The 20,948-nt window shown below is 36.0% G+C and overlaps 1 protein-coding gene across 1 annotated transcript in view; it reads right to left on the reverse strand.

Annotated features, from left to right (window-relative positions):
- Positions 1–20,948, reverse strand: part of LOC142057409 (sodium channel protein type 2 subunit alpha-like) — an 83,844-nt gene that overhangs the window by 26,254 nt on the left and 36,642 nt on the right. Inside the window, exons 7-17 of the mRNA XM_075093355.1 lie at positions 20,164–20,400; positions 15,109–15,172; positions 13,684–13,825; positions 12,647–12,853; positions 11,501–11,791; positions 10,467–10,835; positions 8,864–8,996; positions 7,777–8,015; positions 5,977–6,150; positions 4,445–4,801; positions 2,067–2,519 (exon numbers count right to left, since the gene is read on the reverse strand). Of these exons, the coding sequence (XP_074949456.1) occupies positions 2,067–2,519; positions 4,445–4,801; positions 5,977–6,150; positions 7,777–8,015; positions 8,864–8,996; positions 10,467–10,835; positions 11,501–11,791; positions 12,647–12,853; positions 13,684–13,825; positions 15,109–15,172; positions 20,164–20,400 (2,666 nt within the window). The remainder of the gene's footprint in view (positions 1–2,066; positions 2,520–4,444; positions 4,802–5,976; positions 6,151–7,776; positions 8,016–8,863; positions 8,997–10,466; positions 10,836–11,500; positions 11,792–12,646; positions 12,854–13,683; positions 13,826–15,108; positions 15,173–20,163; positions 20,401–20,948) is intronic.

Genomic DNA, 20,948 nt, shown 5'->3' on the forward strand with positions numbered 1-20,948 from the left:
AACTCATGCCTAGCAATAGACCTGTAATGTCTTCAAGTACCTCACATCTATCTTTTACTAGTCTTCTCGTACAAATCTAATCTCACTTCACACCAATGACTCTTAAAGGCTTATCAAATAATGTAGCTATCTAACAACTCCGATATACAATGCTCCCATTTAAAGGGAGTCTGAAAGAAAGCTGAAATAATCGACAAAAGGAAAGACAATTTCCTTACTGACTATGAACTAGTGTACATGCAATGTTTTTTTGTTTTTAATTTATTTATCTCCTATGGTTACCTTTCAACTATGCCAAACCTTAGCCACGTTTCCAAATTTGAGTGGGTTAAAATTAATACTAGATAATAGTATCTTATAAACAGGTAATGCTGGTGTTGAATCCTGAATATCAGAGGTGAGAAGGCATAGATTTTGTTATCCAATTCTTAAATATAAAATAGCAAAGAACTAGGTGTCTTAAATTGCTGGGTAACTTCCAGGTAAGGGTTAGATTTAACAAAGTTATCAGAGCAGGAGTACATTACCTTGGTTCATCAGATATACCTTCCACAGAGCCAAGTTTTATTAAAAAACACTAAGAAGGACAGTATCCTTTATTCAGATTAATAATACGTAGAAGATGTAGCAGCTGTTCAGCAGACATTATAGCTTCCTTACAAAGTGCTGTTAATACTTTAAAACAAGTTATGAATATTGTTTGCTTTGCTTTTAAGATGCCTCTTAGTAAACTAAGGTCTTCTCTACAAGAGGTCAACATAATATATTGAGTAACAGAACCTCCAAAAAGTAGATGGAAAAAAAATCAAGTGTCACGAAACGAGCTGGTGAAATAACAAATTCGTGTAATACTACTGAACACTGCACTTTACAATAAAAGAAACACCTAAAGATTTTCCTTATTACACCTTTCAAATTTAAGTTTAACTTAACTACACTTTGCTAGAACAAACTTATTTTCTAAAATTTGGAAAGAACATGGGCAAATTCATTGCCAGTTCAAAACAAAAGAACAAAAAACCCAAAAAAGCCTACAACCAATCAAATACTACTACTACTACTACTACTACTACTACTACTATCATCAACCAAAGAAACAACAAAAAAAAAAAACAACAAACAAACGCAAAACGCCAAAAGAAAACAAAACAATCCAGACAAAGCAATCGAGGCTGGGGTACTGCTGTCTGCACAAGCCGTGACACTCCATTAATGTCCATGTGTCTTCAGGTGCCAGGGGAGTTGATACCAGACATAGTCCACACTGGAGCCACAGCACAGCAATCCGAACTTTCAAAGTGTATCTCAGGATCCTGCTGAAATTTTGCTTCCCCCCTCAGTCTGCAGCTGCTGACAAATGGCTACTTTTCCTAAAGCTGACCCAGCTTAAGGGAAGCAGCTGTCTTTGAAATGACTGGTTCAAAACTCTCATAAACAAGCAAGAAATTAATATTTTTTCATTCAGTAATTCTATTTTATCCTCATAATTTTTACTTCACGTAATCACCTTGTAATACTGACATTGTTCCCTTGACCTTGCCCCATCATAACTTCAGAACTTGAAAACTGTTGCTATTGCTCTCATTAGCCTGAGTTAGCACATCTGTTAGATTATCCAGTACAAATAATGCTGCTCTATGTAGAATTCAGTGAGCTCTAAAAATCAGATGCAAAGTGTATTAATATTCTTTATTACTATTTAATCTTTTTAAAGAGCAGTTTACTTTCATCCTTACTTCATGAAATATTATGATTACATACAAGAATACGTCTTCTGTCTCTGTTTATTCTGTACATATATACTAGTTTTTCTATCCAACTAAAAATTTTGAAAAGCTTGTTTTTCAAAACCCTTTTATAAATGGGTTCATATATGTTTATACAGTTCTGCCTGGACTTCCTACTTTCTTTAGCGCCACTTTCCCACTTCAGTTTATTCACTCTCAGTACAGTCTGACAACCTCAAATAACGATTGCTTCCTATTTCTAAGCAGGAAGAGCCATACTATGAAAGAATACAACTGATAGAATTAATTCATACAAAATATAAAATATTTAGATCTTACCTCCTTGCTTTCCTCCAAATCTGAGTCACTGCTAAACTCTTCTGTATTTGGGTGTTCAAAATCAGATTCTCCAACAGCTATTGGTACTGCAACAGTAAGGCTTGGGTTGTTTATGAATGATGTATAATCACTGCTACCTATAACAGTGGCCATTCCATTCTCATTTTTGTGATAATTCATATCTTTCCGTATTTCAGCAATGGTACAGTTGGAGATGCAATGGTCTCTCTCATCATTCAACTGATCTGCTGCCGTTCTTTGATTTACAACGGCTTGTTTCTTCCAGCAAGACTTTTGGACACATTCACCCACTTTTTTCTTCACATAATCTATTCCCTTCTGAATTCTTGCAACAGCAATCTGCAAGTTGTTCATTTCATTATCATCCTCTGCTGGAGAAAGGCTGTCTGAACTAAATGAACTCAGCAGCAAGGCCAGAAAAAGGTTCAATACCTTAAAAAAAAAAAAATACAGCCAAATTTTTTCACTTAATTTTTCATTCACATGCTTCTTCTATCACCCATTATGAACTTAGGCTTCATGTTTTCCTTTGCTGTATATGATTCCAGAAATTACACAGTAAATAAAATGTAAATGCAATTTAAGCACAACGCCTGCCCTATACCCCAGTGCCGGTTTTTTGTGGTTTGGCATTGATGTATGGCTATGAAGTAACTTGTAAATTCTTTCTCTGCTCACGTATGTTGGTGAGAAATGCATAGTTCTTTGGTATTGACTGAGCAGATCCAAAATGTTTACTTCTCTGTCATAGGGAAGCACTCTGCAACAGAAGACATACTGATCTATGCAGAAAACAGCTTTCTTAAATGCTGGTCCAAGCTCGTACAAATATTTTGCTGTATGTGACTCAAAAAATGTGAAGCACACCATGTCTCCTAACCCCCCAAGGCATCCTCTTATGGCAAGACAAAACCTAGAATAGATGTCAGTTATGCAAGCCCAGAGTTTACCAGGAGCTCAAATGGTACGAGAAAGCCAAAGAAACAGAGTACCAGCTCTTAAAGCCTTCAGATCAGCTCTTCTATGCTGCTTTGAAGACAAGAGGGTAAAACTATGTGTTGGGAACACAGAAAGACAACTGGATAAGAGCCCTGAACATACAGCAGGGATTGTCTAGTAATGTATTAAATTCTACTAGAGCTATAGTATAATGTCAGAATACAGTAAATACTGTGGAAAAATTCACAGAGATGGATACTTCATTCCACAAAGTTCTATCTTCTGGTTTAGAAAACTATTTAAGGAGGGTGTTTTGTTTGGTCAACCAATTTCACAGTTCTCTTCATTATAAGACAATAGATTTGTAGAAAATCCTGAAGCAAGTGACTGTGCTATTAGTAGCAACGCATGACTGGTTTAAAGATAATTACCTTATTCCTGTTCTTAGGCATTTTATTCCTAAAGAATGCCTCCGAGGTGGCTAATTTAAAATCTCTTTTGCTACTGACAGTTGCCTAAAGAAAAGATGTAGAATAATGGAGGAAGACTCAGCAGGCAATGAGAAAAGCAGAGCTAAATGTGGAGCAATGAAGGCCTCAAATACTGGCGAGTACATAAATATAAAACATATTTAAAAAGACAAATTTATACACAGTAATGTACAAACTGGTATGGATCAGATGCTTTCCTCTGAAAGAGAAAAAGAAGGTACAATAGTGACTGCTTTAAAAGTGTATATAAAAAGCACTTAAGAAATAGGAAGCAAAAAGGTGAAGAGGTGAAAGAAAACGTGAAGTATTTGAATCTGTTTTTTCTGCAACACTGCTGCCTTCCAATTCAAGTTTCCTTACTCCATTTTTGTGTAAGAAGTTGGCTTGCAGCAAGCATTCTCAAAATAGCTTAAATTTCAGAGTCTAAAAATGTTAAAGCAGTCTTTTAGACAGGAGAGGGCAGAAAAAAGTAAAAAAAAAACCAAACTAGCTATGTGTGATTGGAACTGATGCCTCAATAAGTTGGGGAGAAAAGGCCCTGCTGTGTCCTCTTACGCAAACAGCAAACTCCCATCCCGGGAGCATAACACTTTTGGTGCCTTTGTTCTTCTCTCTCTAGGTAACCAGTAGTAGTCAAACAAAAACCTAAATACACGATGCTTCTCTCTCACCCATATCCTCTGAATTGCACTCCAGACCCTTGAGGGGTCCCATCCTCCAAGCTGAGGATTCTATATAGGAAACATATATATATACACACACAAACATATATATACAAAACTCTACTTCAGAACCCATACCCAAAACAAATTCAAAGTCTTAAAAATCATATTTAAATAACACATTTAATAATGTTTAAAAACTTAATTACTGGTTCTATTACTATTCTTTCTCTAAACAAATTCTCAAATTATTTTGGCTACGTACCACTAGGTTTCCAATCACCATGACCATCATGAAGACTGTAAGGCACATGGGTTGGCCAGCAACCTCCATGCAATCCCACATTGTTTCTATCCATTCTCCACACAACACTCGGAATACAATCAAGAAAGAGTGGAAAAAATCATGCATGTGCCAGCGTGGAAGTACACAGTTCTTAGAGATCTTGCAGACACATTCCTTGTAGTTTTTCCCAAACAGCTGCATCCCAACCACAGCGAAAATGAACACAATGATGGCCAGCACCAGGGTCAGATTCCCCAGAGCCCCCACTGAGTTGCCAATAATTTTAATCAGCATATTTAGAGTTGGCCAAGACTTTGCCAATTTGAAAACTCGCAACTGAAAAATAAAAATACAGAGACATTATTTGCAGTAGTTACAAAAACGCTACAGAAATAAACAGATTATGAACTAGTGACACTCAGCAATAACAAAAAGAGACTTCACATGATTCCAACAACCATAAATCACACAGAAACAGGAATTTCATAAAATCCACACTTTTGAAGCTTAATAAAGTTTAGACTTTATCACTTCATTCTTTTTTTTTTCTGTAGTGTACCTGTATTCTTTTCTACATGAAAGAAAACGCACACTGAATTTGTTCAGATAGTGAATTCTGAACATGGCATACATCTCAACCATTATGTGCAGAAACAAATTTAAAAAAACAATAAAGCTCAACGGGATTCTACTGAAGGAAAAGAAAGGATTCTAAAATACTCCAATAATGGGGCCCTCCAAAAGAATATTGTCTGCAACAAATTTAAAACAGAGCAGACAGACCCACAGTCTGGAAATAAAAGCCAAACACAAGCCCAAAGTCAAACGTTTCAACTTAAGGGATAGAAGAATAATTCATACTCTTTCTTACCCATAACCCATCCAAAATAAAAAAAAATATTCAATATTTTTTGGGTTCAGATAAAAGCAAAATGTAAATCCAAAATGGAAAGAGACCACAGTGAAAGAATGTCTCATAGCTCATTTCTCATTTTTAAAATACAAATATATTTCTAATAAAATAAAGCATTCCTTTTTTTGCCTGGGGGGGAAAGAAAAAACAGTATTTCTTAAATTGAAAATTAATTTGGAAATTTCATTTTCATTTGAAGATGAAATTAATTTTATAATTCCTACATTTTAAAAGATTTTGTAATTTCTAGATATGGAAGTAGACAGAAGACTATAAATGTTTTATTTATATTTCTCAATATTCTCTAAATAAATTATACACTTCACTGTGCTTTACCCATCCATGTTAAAACAATTACAATAAAATTACAACTCTTTCCCTTGAAAAATTGCTGTTTCTTCTGAATGACAAAATGGCACACACTATTCAGTAATAACATAAATAATTTTGTAAAACATGCTTGCAGAGATATCCTACAACACTCAGCAAAAAATATACGTAATATTACTAAGAAGTGTCTTATTTACACGAGTACAGACAAAATACAAATATAATGCATTAAATAATGCAGAGATATTATTATCACTAATTTATTTACCAATCTGAATGACCGGAGAACGGATAATCCATCCACATTTGACAGAAAAAGCTCCACCAAACTAAGGATAACTATAAAACTATCGAAAATATTCCAGCCAACTTGGAAATAATAAAAAGGATGCATGGCAATTATCTTGAGAACCATTTCTGCTGCAAAAATTCCAGTAAAAACCTGAAGGAAGAATGTTTATTATTACTTTATAGATGAGTCAGAATAATTTGAACCAGCAGATAAACAGCTTAAATAAGAAGTAACAACCCTCTTACAGCAGGATGTCGGTAAGGAAAATTATCACAAGCTGAACCTCACAGAGAAGATAAGTGGCAACATCAGAATGAGCTGTAGCATAACTGTCAACTTTAGTTAAACCCAAGATACATTTAGTAACTAGTGAAGAATAAACTATTCCTAACAAGCCTCCTGTTTGCTCCTCGTATCTGCCACCCATCTAATTAAAGGAACTTTCCTCAGCAAGGTAATAAAAGTTGCTCTTGCCACAATGGACACTGCTTTAACAAAGGTGTACGGAAAAATATGACTTGGTCATAAATTGAAGAGTGATGGGCTATTAAATGAAATCTTCATGAGAACTCACAGATACAGTAAGCATATCTTCTCTTTCTAGCTGCCAAAAAGGCCAATTATGGTGAAGCTCACGTTTGAAGTAAAACTCCTTTCTGCCTCTTGAATGCCCCCGATGCCTTCTGAAGCAAAAAGGAGTAAATTCATTGTATTTACTGTAGGTGTATGACTGGCAATATCTGCAGAACTGCATAAATTCTCTTTTACTAGAAAGATGAACAAGCTTTAAAAAAAACAGGAGCATTCAACAGTCTTTAAAAGATGCTACACAGTTCAAAAAGTAAGAAATCAACTGCTGAAACTACACCTATATTATAGGGGCATTTTAGGTGACTGAGAGCAAACACAAATTCTTATCAGCACAAAGGTACACTTATACAGCTCAAAATTAGATTACTATTAAGATGCTTCATTAGATTTGAAGGGAAAAAATGATTGTTTTCTGGGTAAAAACACAGACATGATCACAAGGCAACCCTCTGCAATAGCTACTGATCCTCACGTATTTGTCTTCCCTGTCTTTCTCAAATACATCCTGAATCTGTTTTAAACAGCAACATGACATGATTATCTTCACAGTGATTTTTGACCCCAGGTTAAGGTGGACTAATACTGAACTATGTCTGTATTGGTTAAAAATATCAGCATGCTATTTAAATGTTGACACAGTAACAATTCTGGACTTAAAACTGAACATGTTCCGAACATGTCCTAGAATTTCATATATTCTAATAATTAAACTGTTTTATTATTTTGCTACATCATAATCACTAGAATTATCACCTTCCAAACAGTTATGGATTATTCAAAGCCACATTCTTCACAGAAATACAGAAATAACACAAAAAATAACAGTGCAAAATAATAATCCAAAATAACATCCAATTCTTCTTGTATTATCAACGATACAGTAGAAAGGATCGAATTTGGCTCCAACTTTTTTTGTAATACTAAACAAAAACAAGTCAGATTTCTTTTGGTTTCATGTCATTCAACTTCTGGTTGTTGGAAACTCTATTTGCAGAAATTTTAATATTGAAATCAAACTCTTAAATGGAACATATCTCAAATGGTATTTTTAGACTATTTTTAGTACAATTAAACCTTTAACATTTATTTTAACAGGATGATAATAATAATAATAAAAGTAGTAATTCTATTTCAAAGAGAAACCAGATTCCAACTGTATTAAATTATATAGTTTGATGGACTTACCTGATTTCCTACTTTAAGTACATTACTGAAATGGGTAGTCATTGGATAATGTTCCATGGCCATAAACAGTGTGTTTAAAATTATGCACACAGTGATAGCCAGATCAATAAGTGGATCCATTACAATAAATTCAACTACATTCTTTACTTTTAACCAGGGCTCCCAACAATCCCAAATTAAGAAAGTGTGAGCAAACTTATACCAGCAAGGTGGACATTTTTGCCTGGATTCTTCAAGTTCTGGGAAAAAAAGAAATGTATAGTGAACAAGTTTTGGAGAAAGTGAAGATAAAAATTTTTTTATCTGCTTTTTCAGGTTTTCATCTTTATCCCTGGAACTGTTAAGGATATTAGGAGGAATCTCCTCAGATTTCCAGGAACTTAACTTATTGCTGCTGACTGAAAAGGTTTTAGAAGAAAAACCTCAAGAGTTTTGAGCTAATAATTGAAAAAGTTTTTGATTTTTAATATAATACAATCTTATTTTAAAAAACAAATAAACAAAAACCAACAAAAAACACACACCAAACCACACTACTTATGCTTACACTTAGGGATAGTTTTCACAGTAAAATTTCCAACTTAACAGTCCTCTGAAATGTGTAATTATTTATTTTTGGGAAAAATAAGATTAATTTCACTATGAATAGGTTTTTGAAAACTATTCAAGCTTTTTCAAGAATTTTACTAGTAATAATTTCACTGTTCCAAATAATCCTATTACAAATTTCCTTCACCATATTAACTAAGGCCTGGTCTATAATTTTCTGTAACATTTTTACAGTATAGTTGGCGAAAATTTCACGAGGCATTTCTTCCAGTAACTGTATTGCTAAACATGAATAACTGGTATAAAATAGATAATGTGTATGTGTTTTAATTAGAATGTGTTTCTTAGTTTAGCCTGCTTATCAGATTCCTTCATTTCTTTTTTCACTATGTACATGCACTTTTGTTCTGTTATTCAATTTATGTATTTGCAACAGCTACATATTTTTTTGTCCTCAGTATTTGCACTGTGATATAATACTGTCAAGCAAGTCTAAGACTATGTCAAGGAAGTTCACACATCTGCAGTTATAACACACCTTCCATTGTATTTGTTATAATGCCAGCTATACTCATGGCTCTTTGCCTTAAATTGGGATCCTCCAGCAACTCCATTGGTATTTGATATGAACTCGTACGCCTCTTTTTTATTTCTGTTTCTGTAGGAGTGCTCTAACAAAAAAAAAAAAAAGAGAGGCATAAATTTAATTCAACTTTAGAAATACTGTTAAACAGGTATCAGAAAGACTCTTCAGCTTCAATGAATTCATATTATATAAAGCTTTGTATTTAAGTGCTGTTACATCAATTTTTTTCCATTATACATAACATAAGCCTAGTATTTTTTTAAATGGCTGTTTTAATGTTATACTTCTAAATACTGCTAATACTTATGAATACTAAAAGAAAAATTTGATATTTAGTTTCCAAATTACCATTGTATTATAGTTAACTACTACTGACTCCACAATAGACACACAGAAATTCTGGAGGAGGCCATAGCCAAGGAAACAAGCCAAGACTGTTGCAGCACTGGAATCAGAAAAATTCCCAGCTCCCAGTTCCATGCGTTCTCTACCAATATTTCACTTCTAAACTAGTTCAATCACAAGATACTTCTTATAAGTGATTTATGCTAGAAAGTTTTCTGCAATAACAATTTTCTCTAAAATTTTTATAGATCAGTCTTGATCTCTATACTCATTCAAAACTAATTTAAAGGATATCTTTTACATTGAATATCCATCATCTCTGATTTATTTTATAAATTTCAACTGAAGAAACAAGTCTGACTTAATTGACTCAAAAAATTAATACCTTTTTTTATTTAAAGTATTTTATTAAAAAAATGAAAGCTGTGTTATATCATTGAACACACCTCAATTATAAAGAAGTTTTGAATATATGAGCATGGGTAGATTTTTTTCAGCAAATTAAATGCACAAAAATGAAAGCAAAATAAACTACAAGAAGACTGTAACTATAAGGAAGCTGTATGATGCACTTTCAGATGCTGTGACCTGTTTTTGATTCAATAAAAAAGATTTTTAGGAAAAAACATGTAATGGATCCCTCTGCTTCATTCCTAAAGCAGACTGAGGGAAAAGGTAAAACTGACCAGAGGGAGAAATGGACGAATTTGCATGTACTTTTTTTTTTTTTTTAATTATACCCTGATCCTAGGCAGTGAGAAACTCAGATCACCTCTGAGACCCAGGAGGAAAAACACTTTCAGATTACTAATAAAGAATTAGGAAATACATTTAAAGGGAAACTAAAACCATAAAGAAAGAAAAAAATTGAAACAACATAATAATATGCAGAACATTTAGAAAGCTCAGCACCTTATTTTGGGTTCTAAAACAGATTTAGCAGTGGAAGGTTATTAATTTGATTCACTACACAGGTGTATGCATATCCTTGCTCGGCAGTTATATAAAAATGTGCTACTTTGTTCCCTTTATTTTCATGCTTCAGTGTCTCACTTTTGAGTGAATAACCATAAACCCATTTCACTATATTAAGATATGTAAAAGCATTCACAAATTCTTAGCCATTTTCAAAGCATTTTAACCACATTAAAACATTGCCTGTGCAATAAAGAAAGGTTATGAAACCTGGAGTAATTTAAAACTTTCTTACATTGCCATCAGTTGTCGGTTTGTCTACTATCACCTCTGGCAGAAGCTGTCCAGCAGGTGACAACAGACCTGGTGGTCCATCCACTAAGGAAACCACCCCATTGCAATCCACGGTGCTATTCATCTTCCCATTCACTGGAAACAGTGTCAGCCTTTTTGATGATCGACTAGCCTGACTAATGTTACTGCTGCGCCGTTCACTGTATCTGCGCGGGAAAAAGAGGGAACCTCTTCTGCTCCCATTATCCTCAAATGTGCTGTGCTCGTCATCAGCAAAGTCAGTTTCAGATCCTATCCCTTTAAAACTGAAGAGACTTGTTCTGCTGCTACGTCTGGGAGAAAACAGGGAGGCACGAACACTGAGCAAAGACTGCAAAGGAAACATAAACAAAATGACCAGTTGAAGATTTTAAATATACAAAATGCATGTTTATGTACTAAAAAAATAACAATTTATATTCCCCAGGAATCTGTCAGTGTTATTTTTAATACAGGGCCTTAGATAGATTTCAGACACACGCACTAGAGATGAGAGTCATCTGAATGGGTAAATTTACAGTCTACCTAAAAAGAAATATTGGAGCGAAAAAAATGAACATGCATAAGACTATAGTAGTTTCCATCTCTGTATTAAAAAGAAAAATCAAGATTTCTAGAAATTCTAGTGATCTACATAGATCATGCATTATGTTAAAAGATATCAATACCCTTACTCTTCTACATTGACACATTATACTTAAGTTTTCCTTTTATGAATTAAAAAGGGATTCCTATTTCAAATTAACTAGGAAAATGCAGTGCTGCTGTGCATGTTAAGACCCAGCAGATCCTAAACAATAAAATGAGAGAGATCAAAACACTTGTTTAGGTATGCTTTAGGAAATACCAACATTTTATTATTTAAAATAACAGTTTTTAAAATAATGCAACATTCTTTTTCCTTGGTTTTATTATTTTGCAAAGTTGCAGTGAAGTTGTTGGATATTACAGTTACATCACAAACCACAAAAATGACAACTGCACTAGTCACAGTACCTGGTGGGGTGATGTGAACGGTTTCCCATACACAAGTCTGTTCCCATCGAAAGAAAACCGGAAACCTTTCCTTCTGATACTGCCATCTGATTCAGATTTTGGAAGCTTTTCATCCTTTGTGCCATCCTCTTCTCCAGAGAGCTCCCTCTGCCTTCTTTTCTTCCTTCTATTTCTCCTTTCTTTGGCACTTTTTGAGCTAAGCTTGGATGTTTCTGAAGAACTATCTGAGGGCCCACCAATCCCACTTTCACCGCTGTACTCGGTCATCTCTGCTGCAGCTGCTGCTATTGCCTGCCACAGCAATTATTTAACGTAATGCTTTACAAATCACACCATTTTTTAAAGAAAGATATAGTCCTTGATCCTAAGATTCATATAAAATTGTTTCTAGATGTGTGACAAAAGCCTAGAAGGCTTTGTGCAAAACTTCAAATGGAGTTATTGAAAATGAGTTAAAATAAAAGGGCAGTTAAGGAAGTTGCCATTCAGAGTTCTACTCTGCCTCTATACCATGGAGTCAGCCTGCATTGTGTACAGCATTGTGCCACAAAGTTAATTTGAAAATACTTGAAAATTAATAGAATTATTAATTAGAGTGAATAAAATTGCAAACAAAAGCACTAAACAGAGTCATACTTCAGTTTATGTTAAGTTAGTAAAGTTATTGTAAGTAACAGCTTCCTTAAGCTGCTCTTACAAAAAGCTTTGGGGTACTGCTTCCAGTCTGATTCACTGGTGATAACACAAGTAGCAAAAAAAAAAGTCAGAAATTTATGGATAAAAGCATTTTAAACTCTAATCAAGGCTTGACAAGTATTTCACAAGTATTGCAATTATTTATAAACTAATAATTTGGAAGATCATCATGACAGGTTACTAGATACTACCCCTAGATAAGAAATATTTATTTAAAACTATTATTCTTACCGGGGGAGTACTTTTTGTTCTCAGTTCAGAAATTCATTAACACTTTAGACATTATACATTTAAAAAGCAGTAAAAAGCCATAGAGAAAGCAGCCTGAAGTACTCGTGAGGTATGTAAAAGAATGGCTTTTTTTAATATGTTAGTTTAATTATTGGTTTTGTTTTGAATGAATAGCATGCAAAGGAATAAACTAAAGCTCAAACTCTTGTTAGAAAATACCTGAGCTTCTTCTTGCTGCTTCTTCAACTGTTCAAGCATCTGCTGCAAGTCTGCCTCCCTCTGTTCAGCTTCAACCATAGTTGCTTGATTTTGTTCTTCATAGGCCATGGCAACCACAGCCAAAATCAAGTTAATCAAATAGAAGGAGCCCAGAAAAATGACCAGAACAAAAAATATCATGTATGTTTTGCCAACAGCTCGTAGAGTCTATAGGAAAAGAGAAATGATCCATCTGGTGAAGATATGCACCAGTTCTGCAGTTCATAAGCATTTACTGAATTTGAAAAGTGCAAAACTATTATTGAGTTGTTCTTCCTTCTGTAGTAAGATCATACAAGCTTTCCAAATTACAAAGTAATCAAAGGGAGCATTCATGTATGTGAAAAGCATGTTTAAGGATCATACTGCTATGAGACAAACCTCTTTTAATGCCTAATCTTGAAAAGGATGTGGGATCAGAGTAATTAATGTAAATCACACATCACAGGTTGGATGCCTACCATGTATGAGGATGCCTTCCCCTTGAAATAACCAAAAGAATTTAAGATGGCACAATTCATTAAATAATTAGAAGATAATATTTAATTATAATTAATGGATTTTCACATACCATATAATGAAAAACTATGTAATTTAAAGTGATTTATTTCAAGACATGCATTCTTAGTTATCAAAAATAAAATTCAAAGTACAGAAACTAAGATTCAGATTTTGCTGTCACAGAGTATTTTTACAATTTAAACTCAATATTAAAGTTTTTGGAAATAAGATCTTACCACAAGGCACAAAATTAACCATATACTCTAAAAATTAAACAAAGGATCAAAAAAACCTCATGTGCCTTTTCAGAGATCACATGAGTTTCTGTAGCAAGTGCCCATGTCTGTTTCATTCTGCATCTGAATTTTCTTTTCATAAATACTGTTCATTTTCAATTGCTAACAATAGCAGTAGCATGTAATACAAATATGAATAGCCTTTCCATGTTTGATTTGGGGCCACTAAGACACTAATCACAATTTTTACTATATACTCACCAGCTGATAAAGATTTTCCCAGTAGTCCTGTGTCATCAGTCGAAACAGTGACAAGAAAGCCCAACTGAACGTGTCAAAGCTAGTATATCCATAGTTGGGGTTTCTACCAGCTTTCACACAGATAAACTCTTCTGGACATTTCCTAGAAGGACAAAAAGGAAAAAGAAAAAAAAAATAAAGCACTGCATATAAAAAAGGTCATATAACACTAAAATTGTTTTTAAATTATTGTATCTTGAGCTTCTAATGAAGGTTCATTACATCTAATCTGTGAAGGAGGCTGCTACTTGTGGCTTGCAACATTTTAAAAATTAGTGAGGAAATGAAAAGAGTGTTCTTTAAAAAAAGTCAGAAAAGAGCAAACAAGTAAATGAAAATCTTTCTTCCTACCTCTTTCACCATTATACACAAAATAAAACTTATTTTCAACAGTTTACTATTACCTCTGCAGGTACCTTTTCAATGGAAACAATGTATTTACTTAATACAGAAATTCCATAAGGTAATTCCATGCAAAAAGAGAAAGTCAGTATACGTATTATATACTGATTTTTGTCTGTCCGCAGGGTTGGCATGCCAGATTTCTTGGTTTCTTCAGCTTTGTGAATCAGTCAAGTCAAATGAACAAATTCTATCAATTCCTCAATGGCAAATAACCATCATAGTGATACTTTTATCCCCTAAAAGCGTACATATCAGTCTTAATAGTAGGTCATCCCATCTTGATATCAACTGTATGCACACTGTTTCAGTTATGATTCCATTCTTGAAGGGTTGAAGAGGTTCTTGCCTCCAAAACCTCTATAGAAAGACACTGTAAAGATTTATTTTCATATATGTGTGTGTGTATATTAGACGCATATTTACATACACACATAGATTTATCTGATAGTTTTGTGTACATCTTACAGATATACACAAAATGTTTACAAAAAAAAGAGATATATCTGTTTTAAAGACATAACCTATCAAAACCAAGGGATGGACTGATATATCATTAGAATATAGAATTACGTGTTTTTATTACAAAGAATTGTCACAAAGTGCCATGCATTCAGTCCACAGACAGAAGAATCCTGAATATGTCTTCCCAAAAGATGATCGTAAGTCCCAGTGTCCCATGCCTATTTTAGAGATGAGAAATGGCAAGAAATCCATGATAGAGTAGTATGCTCTTAAGTCATTGATAATGCCATATCTACCTGCTGAAATGGATTTTTCAGTTGTACAAGAGTTTTTAAAAGAAATTTACAGCAAAGTGTTTTCTCATTTAACATTTTCACTCATTGAAGTGTTTATTTACTATGAACCATGACCACGTGTTATCAACTGTAAAGTTAGGTAGCTAAATTAGCTTTTTAAGTTTAGAGTGATATTTTTTACATTTTGTTAGACAGGTAGCCTGTAATTTTCAGAGTACCTTACCCTGCATCTGAGCTATTGCCACAAAGCAGATAATCCTTTTGTCCTTCTATGCGATAGAAATGACCTAAAGAAAAAACAGAACGCGACATGATTATAAACAGAGGGGTTTGGGGTTTTTTTTGAGGATGAACCTAAGTTTATTATCATGGTTTGAATGTTCATGGTCTCCCATTCATGCTTTCCCAATAACAGGTTCAAATACTGGCACATCCATACTGGTAGGTAAAGTTGAAAATTAAAGAATAAAATAAAACCACAATGTAAAAACAAAAGGCTAGAAAAAGGATTAGAAAAACATAAATGTCATATTCTCTTCCAGAATCATAACAAACTGAATATCCTTCCGAAATCTGATGGCCAATAAATGAGAGAAGGCAAGCACAAAGCTTAAAACCCCTTTTATTCAGTAGGTAGATTGTAATCACACAATTGAAGTCTACCTTATTTAAAATAGAACTATTTACAATGGCTGTCTAACAGTTTTGAAATCAGAGCAACATTAGCACATCCTGTGACTGAAAATATGAAGGTAGCATTTAAGAGGAAGATGGATGTTCCAATGATAATGTTATAATAGCTGCTGTACTATAAACAACTTTACAGAATTTTTCTTTTAATTATGAGGTGGTAGCCTTCAGAAATAAGTGAATATATTTTGTTATTAATGATTAACAACTGTGCTGTCCTTAAAAGAAAAGAAAAAGAAGAAAGAAAAATGAATGTGGCTAGAAAGATTATAACAAATTGGGGAAGAATTTGCTATGAGTGAGCACCGATGCCATTCAGAAGACCTGGGCAGGCTGGGGGAATGGGCTGACAGGAGACACAAAATTCGGCAACGACAAATGCAGAGTTGCGTGCCTGCGAATGAAGAGCCCCTTGCAACGATACGGGCTGGGAGGTGACTGGCTGGAGAGCAGCTGTGCAGAAAAGGCACTGGAGTCTTGGCGGACAGGCAGCAAGGTGAAGGTGAGCCAGCAGTGTGCCCTGGCAGCCAAGAAGGGCAACAGCCTCCTGGGCTGCATGAACAGAAGCACAGCTAGCAGAGCGAGGGAAGCAACCATCCCCCCTCAGCTCAGCACTCATTAGACTGTACCTAGAATACTGTGCCCAGGTTTGGCCTCCCCAGTACAAGAAAGCCATTGATAAAGCGGAGCAAGTTCAGCAGAAGAGGAGAGGCTGAGGGACACGACGTTGTTCAGCCTACAGAAGGGAAGGCTGTGTGGGGAGTTGGTAGAAAGCATCCAGGAACTACAAGGAGGTTATCAAGGAGATAGAGCCAGGTCCTTCTTACTGGTAGGTGGCAGGAGAATGACAGACAACTGGCATAATTTAAAACAAGAGAGGTTCTAACTGCTTATATGGAGAATTTTTTTTCCATGAGGATGTCCAGCACTGAGATTTGGAAAAGAGACAGAGATCTGGAAAAAACTCTTATCCCAACTAAACTAATCTTCTACCATCCTCAATTAATATCCTCAATATATCTTTCAAGCTGACAAAAGGCTTTCATTTTCACAGGGTAAAACACTACTGTAGTATCTAAATAGTCAGAAACAGCCCACAGGATGAAGAATACATAAAAATAGGATTCTAAACCAAGCACTTAAATAAAATCTGGTGATGCCCAAATCCTACCATTCTTATTCAATGTTAGAAATATTATACTCTTATTACTTCCATAGTATCTTTAGAGCTGGGCAAAACCCTAAGTGTTCAGATACAGATCTAAACGCTAGGTGCCAATACTGTGACATGTGGATCCAAGATCAGTGCATATTTTTTCAAAAAGTGAATCTGGCCTTGTTCCTTAATAAAAGAAAATGCACAGATGTTAAGAAAAGCCACTAGAGGGTATCACACTCGGTCACAGCTGAACAGCATATGATATGCTGAAAGAAATATTAGGAGGATCCATGCAACTGACATACAAATGATTAAGGGTGGGTTATATGAGAAGGGAGGAATACAAACACAACTACATGGAACTGCTTTGCCTGCATCAGCACTCTTAGAGACTCCCAGCAAAGTCAATGGTTGTATCATAGGAAGTAACTGACATTCTGGAAGATTTTAGTTCTGTCTTTTAGCTTTGGATTGCTACTTAGTGGGAAATGGAAACTGAGAATCTATATACTCTGTTTGAAGAGAGAATTCACAAGTGTTTTACAGCTGTTGAAGCAGGTCCAGAGGAGGCCACAAAAATGATCCGAGGACCGGAGCACCTCTTCTACGAGGACAGGCTGAGAGAGTTGGGTTGTTCAGCCTGGAGAAGAGAAGGCTGTGGAGAGATGTTATTGCAGCCTTCCAGTACTTAAAGGGGGCTATAGGAAGGTTGGGGGCAACCTCTTCAGCAAGGCCTGCTGTGACAGGACAAGGGGTAATGGTTTTAAACTAAAGGAAGGTAGATTTAGGCTGGATACTGTCACTGGTTTCAGCTGGGATAGAGTTAAATTTCTTCGTAGTAGCTAGTATGGGACTATGTTTTGGATTTTTGCTGGAAACAGCGGTGATAATGTGGAGATGTTTTAGTTGTTGCTAAGTAGCGCTTACACTGGTCAAGGACTTTTTCAGCTCCCCGTGCTCTGCCGGGTGCACAAGAAGCTGGGAGGGGACACAGCCAGGACAGCTGACCCAAACTGGCCAAAGGGATATTCCATACCATGTGACGTCATGCTCAGTATATAAAGCTGGGGAAGAAGAAGGAGGAGGGGGATGTTTGGAGTAATGGCATTTGTCTTCCCAAGTAACCGCTACACGTGATGGAGCCCTGCTTTCCTGGAGACGGCTGAACACCTGCCTGCCCATGGGAAGCAGCGAATGAATTCCTTGTTTTGCTTTGCTTCTGTGCGCAGCTTTTGCTTTACCTATTAAACTGTCTTTATCTCAAACCACGAGTTGCCTCACTTTTACTCTTCCAATTCTCTCCTCTGTCCCACCAAGGGGGTGAGCAAGCGGCTGAATGGTGCTTGGTTGCTGACTGGGGCTAAACCACAACAGTCCATTTTGGCGCCCAACGCGGGGCATGAAAGGTTTGAGATAACGACAGATTTGATCGGAATGTGCTAGATGGAATTTATAGCGGTTATTGCTGTTTAGCTATTAATTGGCAGGCTTTTGTGCTTGCTATGGGGCTTGCCTGACTTACTGTATGCCTTAAAATCTAGTGCTCATTAGTGGCACTTTTTGCTTTCACCGCTTGCTGTACTGCTGTACTGCCTATCACCTTACCCTGCCGGGCCTGGGAACATTCTGATAACAGCCATGGCGATGCGCCTGGGCTGGCAGATGGCCAGGGCCCAGCTGCTGTTTCTGTGCTGCTGTACTGGACAGGCTGGAACTCCAGTGTGAACTCGAGTCAAAGGGACTGTGACCTATGGATGAGTCCATGTGGGAGGAGGACACCCCAAAGCATCTGTATCTGTGTATAAGCCCATGCCAGAGCAGGTATATCTCGAAGCATCTGTGGCCTTAGTTATGTCTGTGCCACAGCAGGTATACCTCTGAGGTAATTGTGGCCCAAGGATATATCCATCTTTTTACTTCTGGAGGGACTGCAGCCATGGTCAAGGCCGTGTTGGAGCAGGTCTACCTCTGAAAGCATTGAGGCCCATGCAGAAGGCCACGCTGGAACAGGCGCACCTCAAAAGATGGTGAAACAGGTTGCCCAGAGAGGTAGAGGAGGCCCCATCCCTAGAAACACTCAGGGTCAGGTTGGATGTGGCTCTGAGCAACCTGATCTAGTTGAAGATGTCCCTGCTCGGTGCAGGGGGGTTGGACTAGATGACCTCTAAAGGTCCCTTCCAACCTAAACCATTCTATGAGTCTATATAAGCTATCAGCCAAGATTGCCCGCAATGCAGCTAAATAGCACTATCACCATTCCATTTTCATGTCCTTTTAGCCTAAAGAACGAAGGAAATCGGACTCCTCAAAACTCAGCCTATAACAACTGTATTTTCATTTACTTTTGGGCCAATAAGGAGGAAAGCTAACACCCATTATGCGATCAATTTCTTTTTACTTAAATAGACTACTTTTACAATTAATTACTGAGCAATACCCTGTAAATCTACTTCCAGCACAAACGTAAAAATGAATCAAATTTTTGGCAAGTAATAGTTATTATGCTACATCTCATGGTTCACTGTATATTACAATTTCATTGGTGCTATTGCTTAAAATGACACCAATACAAAAAAAAAAATCTGTGTGTTTCCGAACCAGCCTGAATATTATCACTTCAGCCTCAGAGATTGACTTGAAAAATATCTTTGTCAGCTCCCTTAGTAACATCAATAGGTCCTACAGACAAATACCATCTCCTTCCCCACCAGAATCTCTACTTGCCTATTGAGTTACTTGTTTCACAGAGAGCAACTGGTTTCTTACCTCTACCTAATAATAAAAATTTCTGATATTTATCTAGTGCTTCTCTGTCTTATATATAACTTAAAGATACAAGGAGAGGCTAAGAGAATTGGGTTTGTTCAGCCTTGAAAAGGCTAAGGTGTGTGAGTGGGGACCTTATGCTACCTACAAATATCACATGAAAGACTAATGAAGATAGAGCCTGACTCTTCTTGGAGGTGCACACTGGAAGGATAAGAGGTGACCAGCAGAAGTTTGAGCATGGGAAATTCGGAATGGATATTTAAAAAGTTACCATGAGACTGGTCAAACAGGCTGCCCAGAGAGGCTGTGGTATCTCAATCCTTGGAGATATTAAAAACTTGACTGGCCATGCCACTGAGCAGTCTGCTGTAACCAGACCTGCAGCTGAGCAGCAGTTGGTCTGGATGACTGTGAAGATCCTGTCAACCTGCATGATTCCGTGGTTCTAAAACCAACGTAACCCTATAAATCGGTTTCTAAGTGCAGTTAATGGAAAGAAGAATCATGTCAGCATGAGTTTGGGATGCAATACATAAAAATCCCTACTCTTTGTCACCCTACTTAATTGATTTTTATCTTTAGCCTATAGTATGAAACAGTAATCGTGTGCGTGTGTGTTTATACACAAAAATTTTATCAAGTTACAACAGTATTTCTTACTTTCATTTGTAATGTATGCTGTCCAATCAAACACTGTACCATTGAAGTATGGAGCTAGGTATTTTTCAAAAGATGTTGAATTTTTTGATGGCCATAACAAGCATTTATTCTTCAAATTTCCCATGAACAGCTGCAGTCCTATTAGTGCAAATACACTCAGGCAAAACACAGTCAAAATCATTACATCTGAGAGCTTCTTCACAGACTGAATTAAGGCTCCAACAATAGTCTTCAAGCCTGCAAACAGAGGCAGATTTTTGTTACAATATTAAATATTTACCTAAGCTAAAATGTAATGTGAACTACTCCAATACCCTATTAAATATCATGCACAGCTTCACAAAAATAGTCTTAAAATACTTTCCAAAGGAAAAAGCTACCAATAAGTCTCATTTTTCCCGACAAATTAATTTGAAAATATGAATGGGAATGAATGGTACACATTCCAAAGCACCTGCTCTTCAAATGAAGAAGTATTTTTTTATTCATGCTTTCTATACATGTGAACCACATGTAAAGAAAATTGTTCATTTTATTTTCTCCTTGATGCCTCTTTGCTCCAAACCTTTGCCAGTGTTCTATTCCAATGCAAAATATATTGGTTCTATAACAGCAAACAAAACCAAAAACAATTGCATTGTAGTAAAAATTTAAATGATTGCATTCTACTGCATCCTATTCAACTGGAGGTGGGGTTTGGTAAAGACGGGCATCTTTAGGTAATAAATATAACATGCAATTCCCATGCTACTCTTTATTATCTTATGCCTTTGTCTTTGTCAGGG

The sequence above is a fragment of the Phalacrocorax aristotelis genome, chromosome 5, assembly GCF_949628215.1.
Source record: "Phalacrocorax aristotelis chromosome 5, bGulAri2.1, whole genome shotgun sequence".
NCBI lineage: Eukaryota > Metazoa > Chordata > Aves > Suliformes > Phalacrocoracidae > Phalacrocorax > Phalacrocorax aristotelis.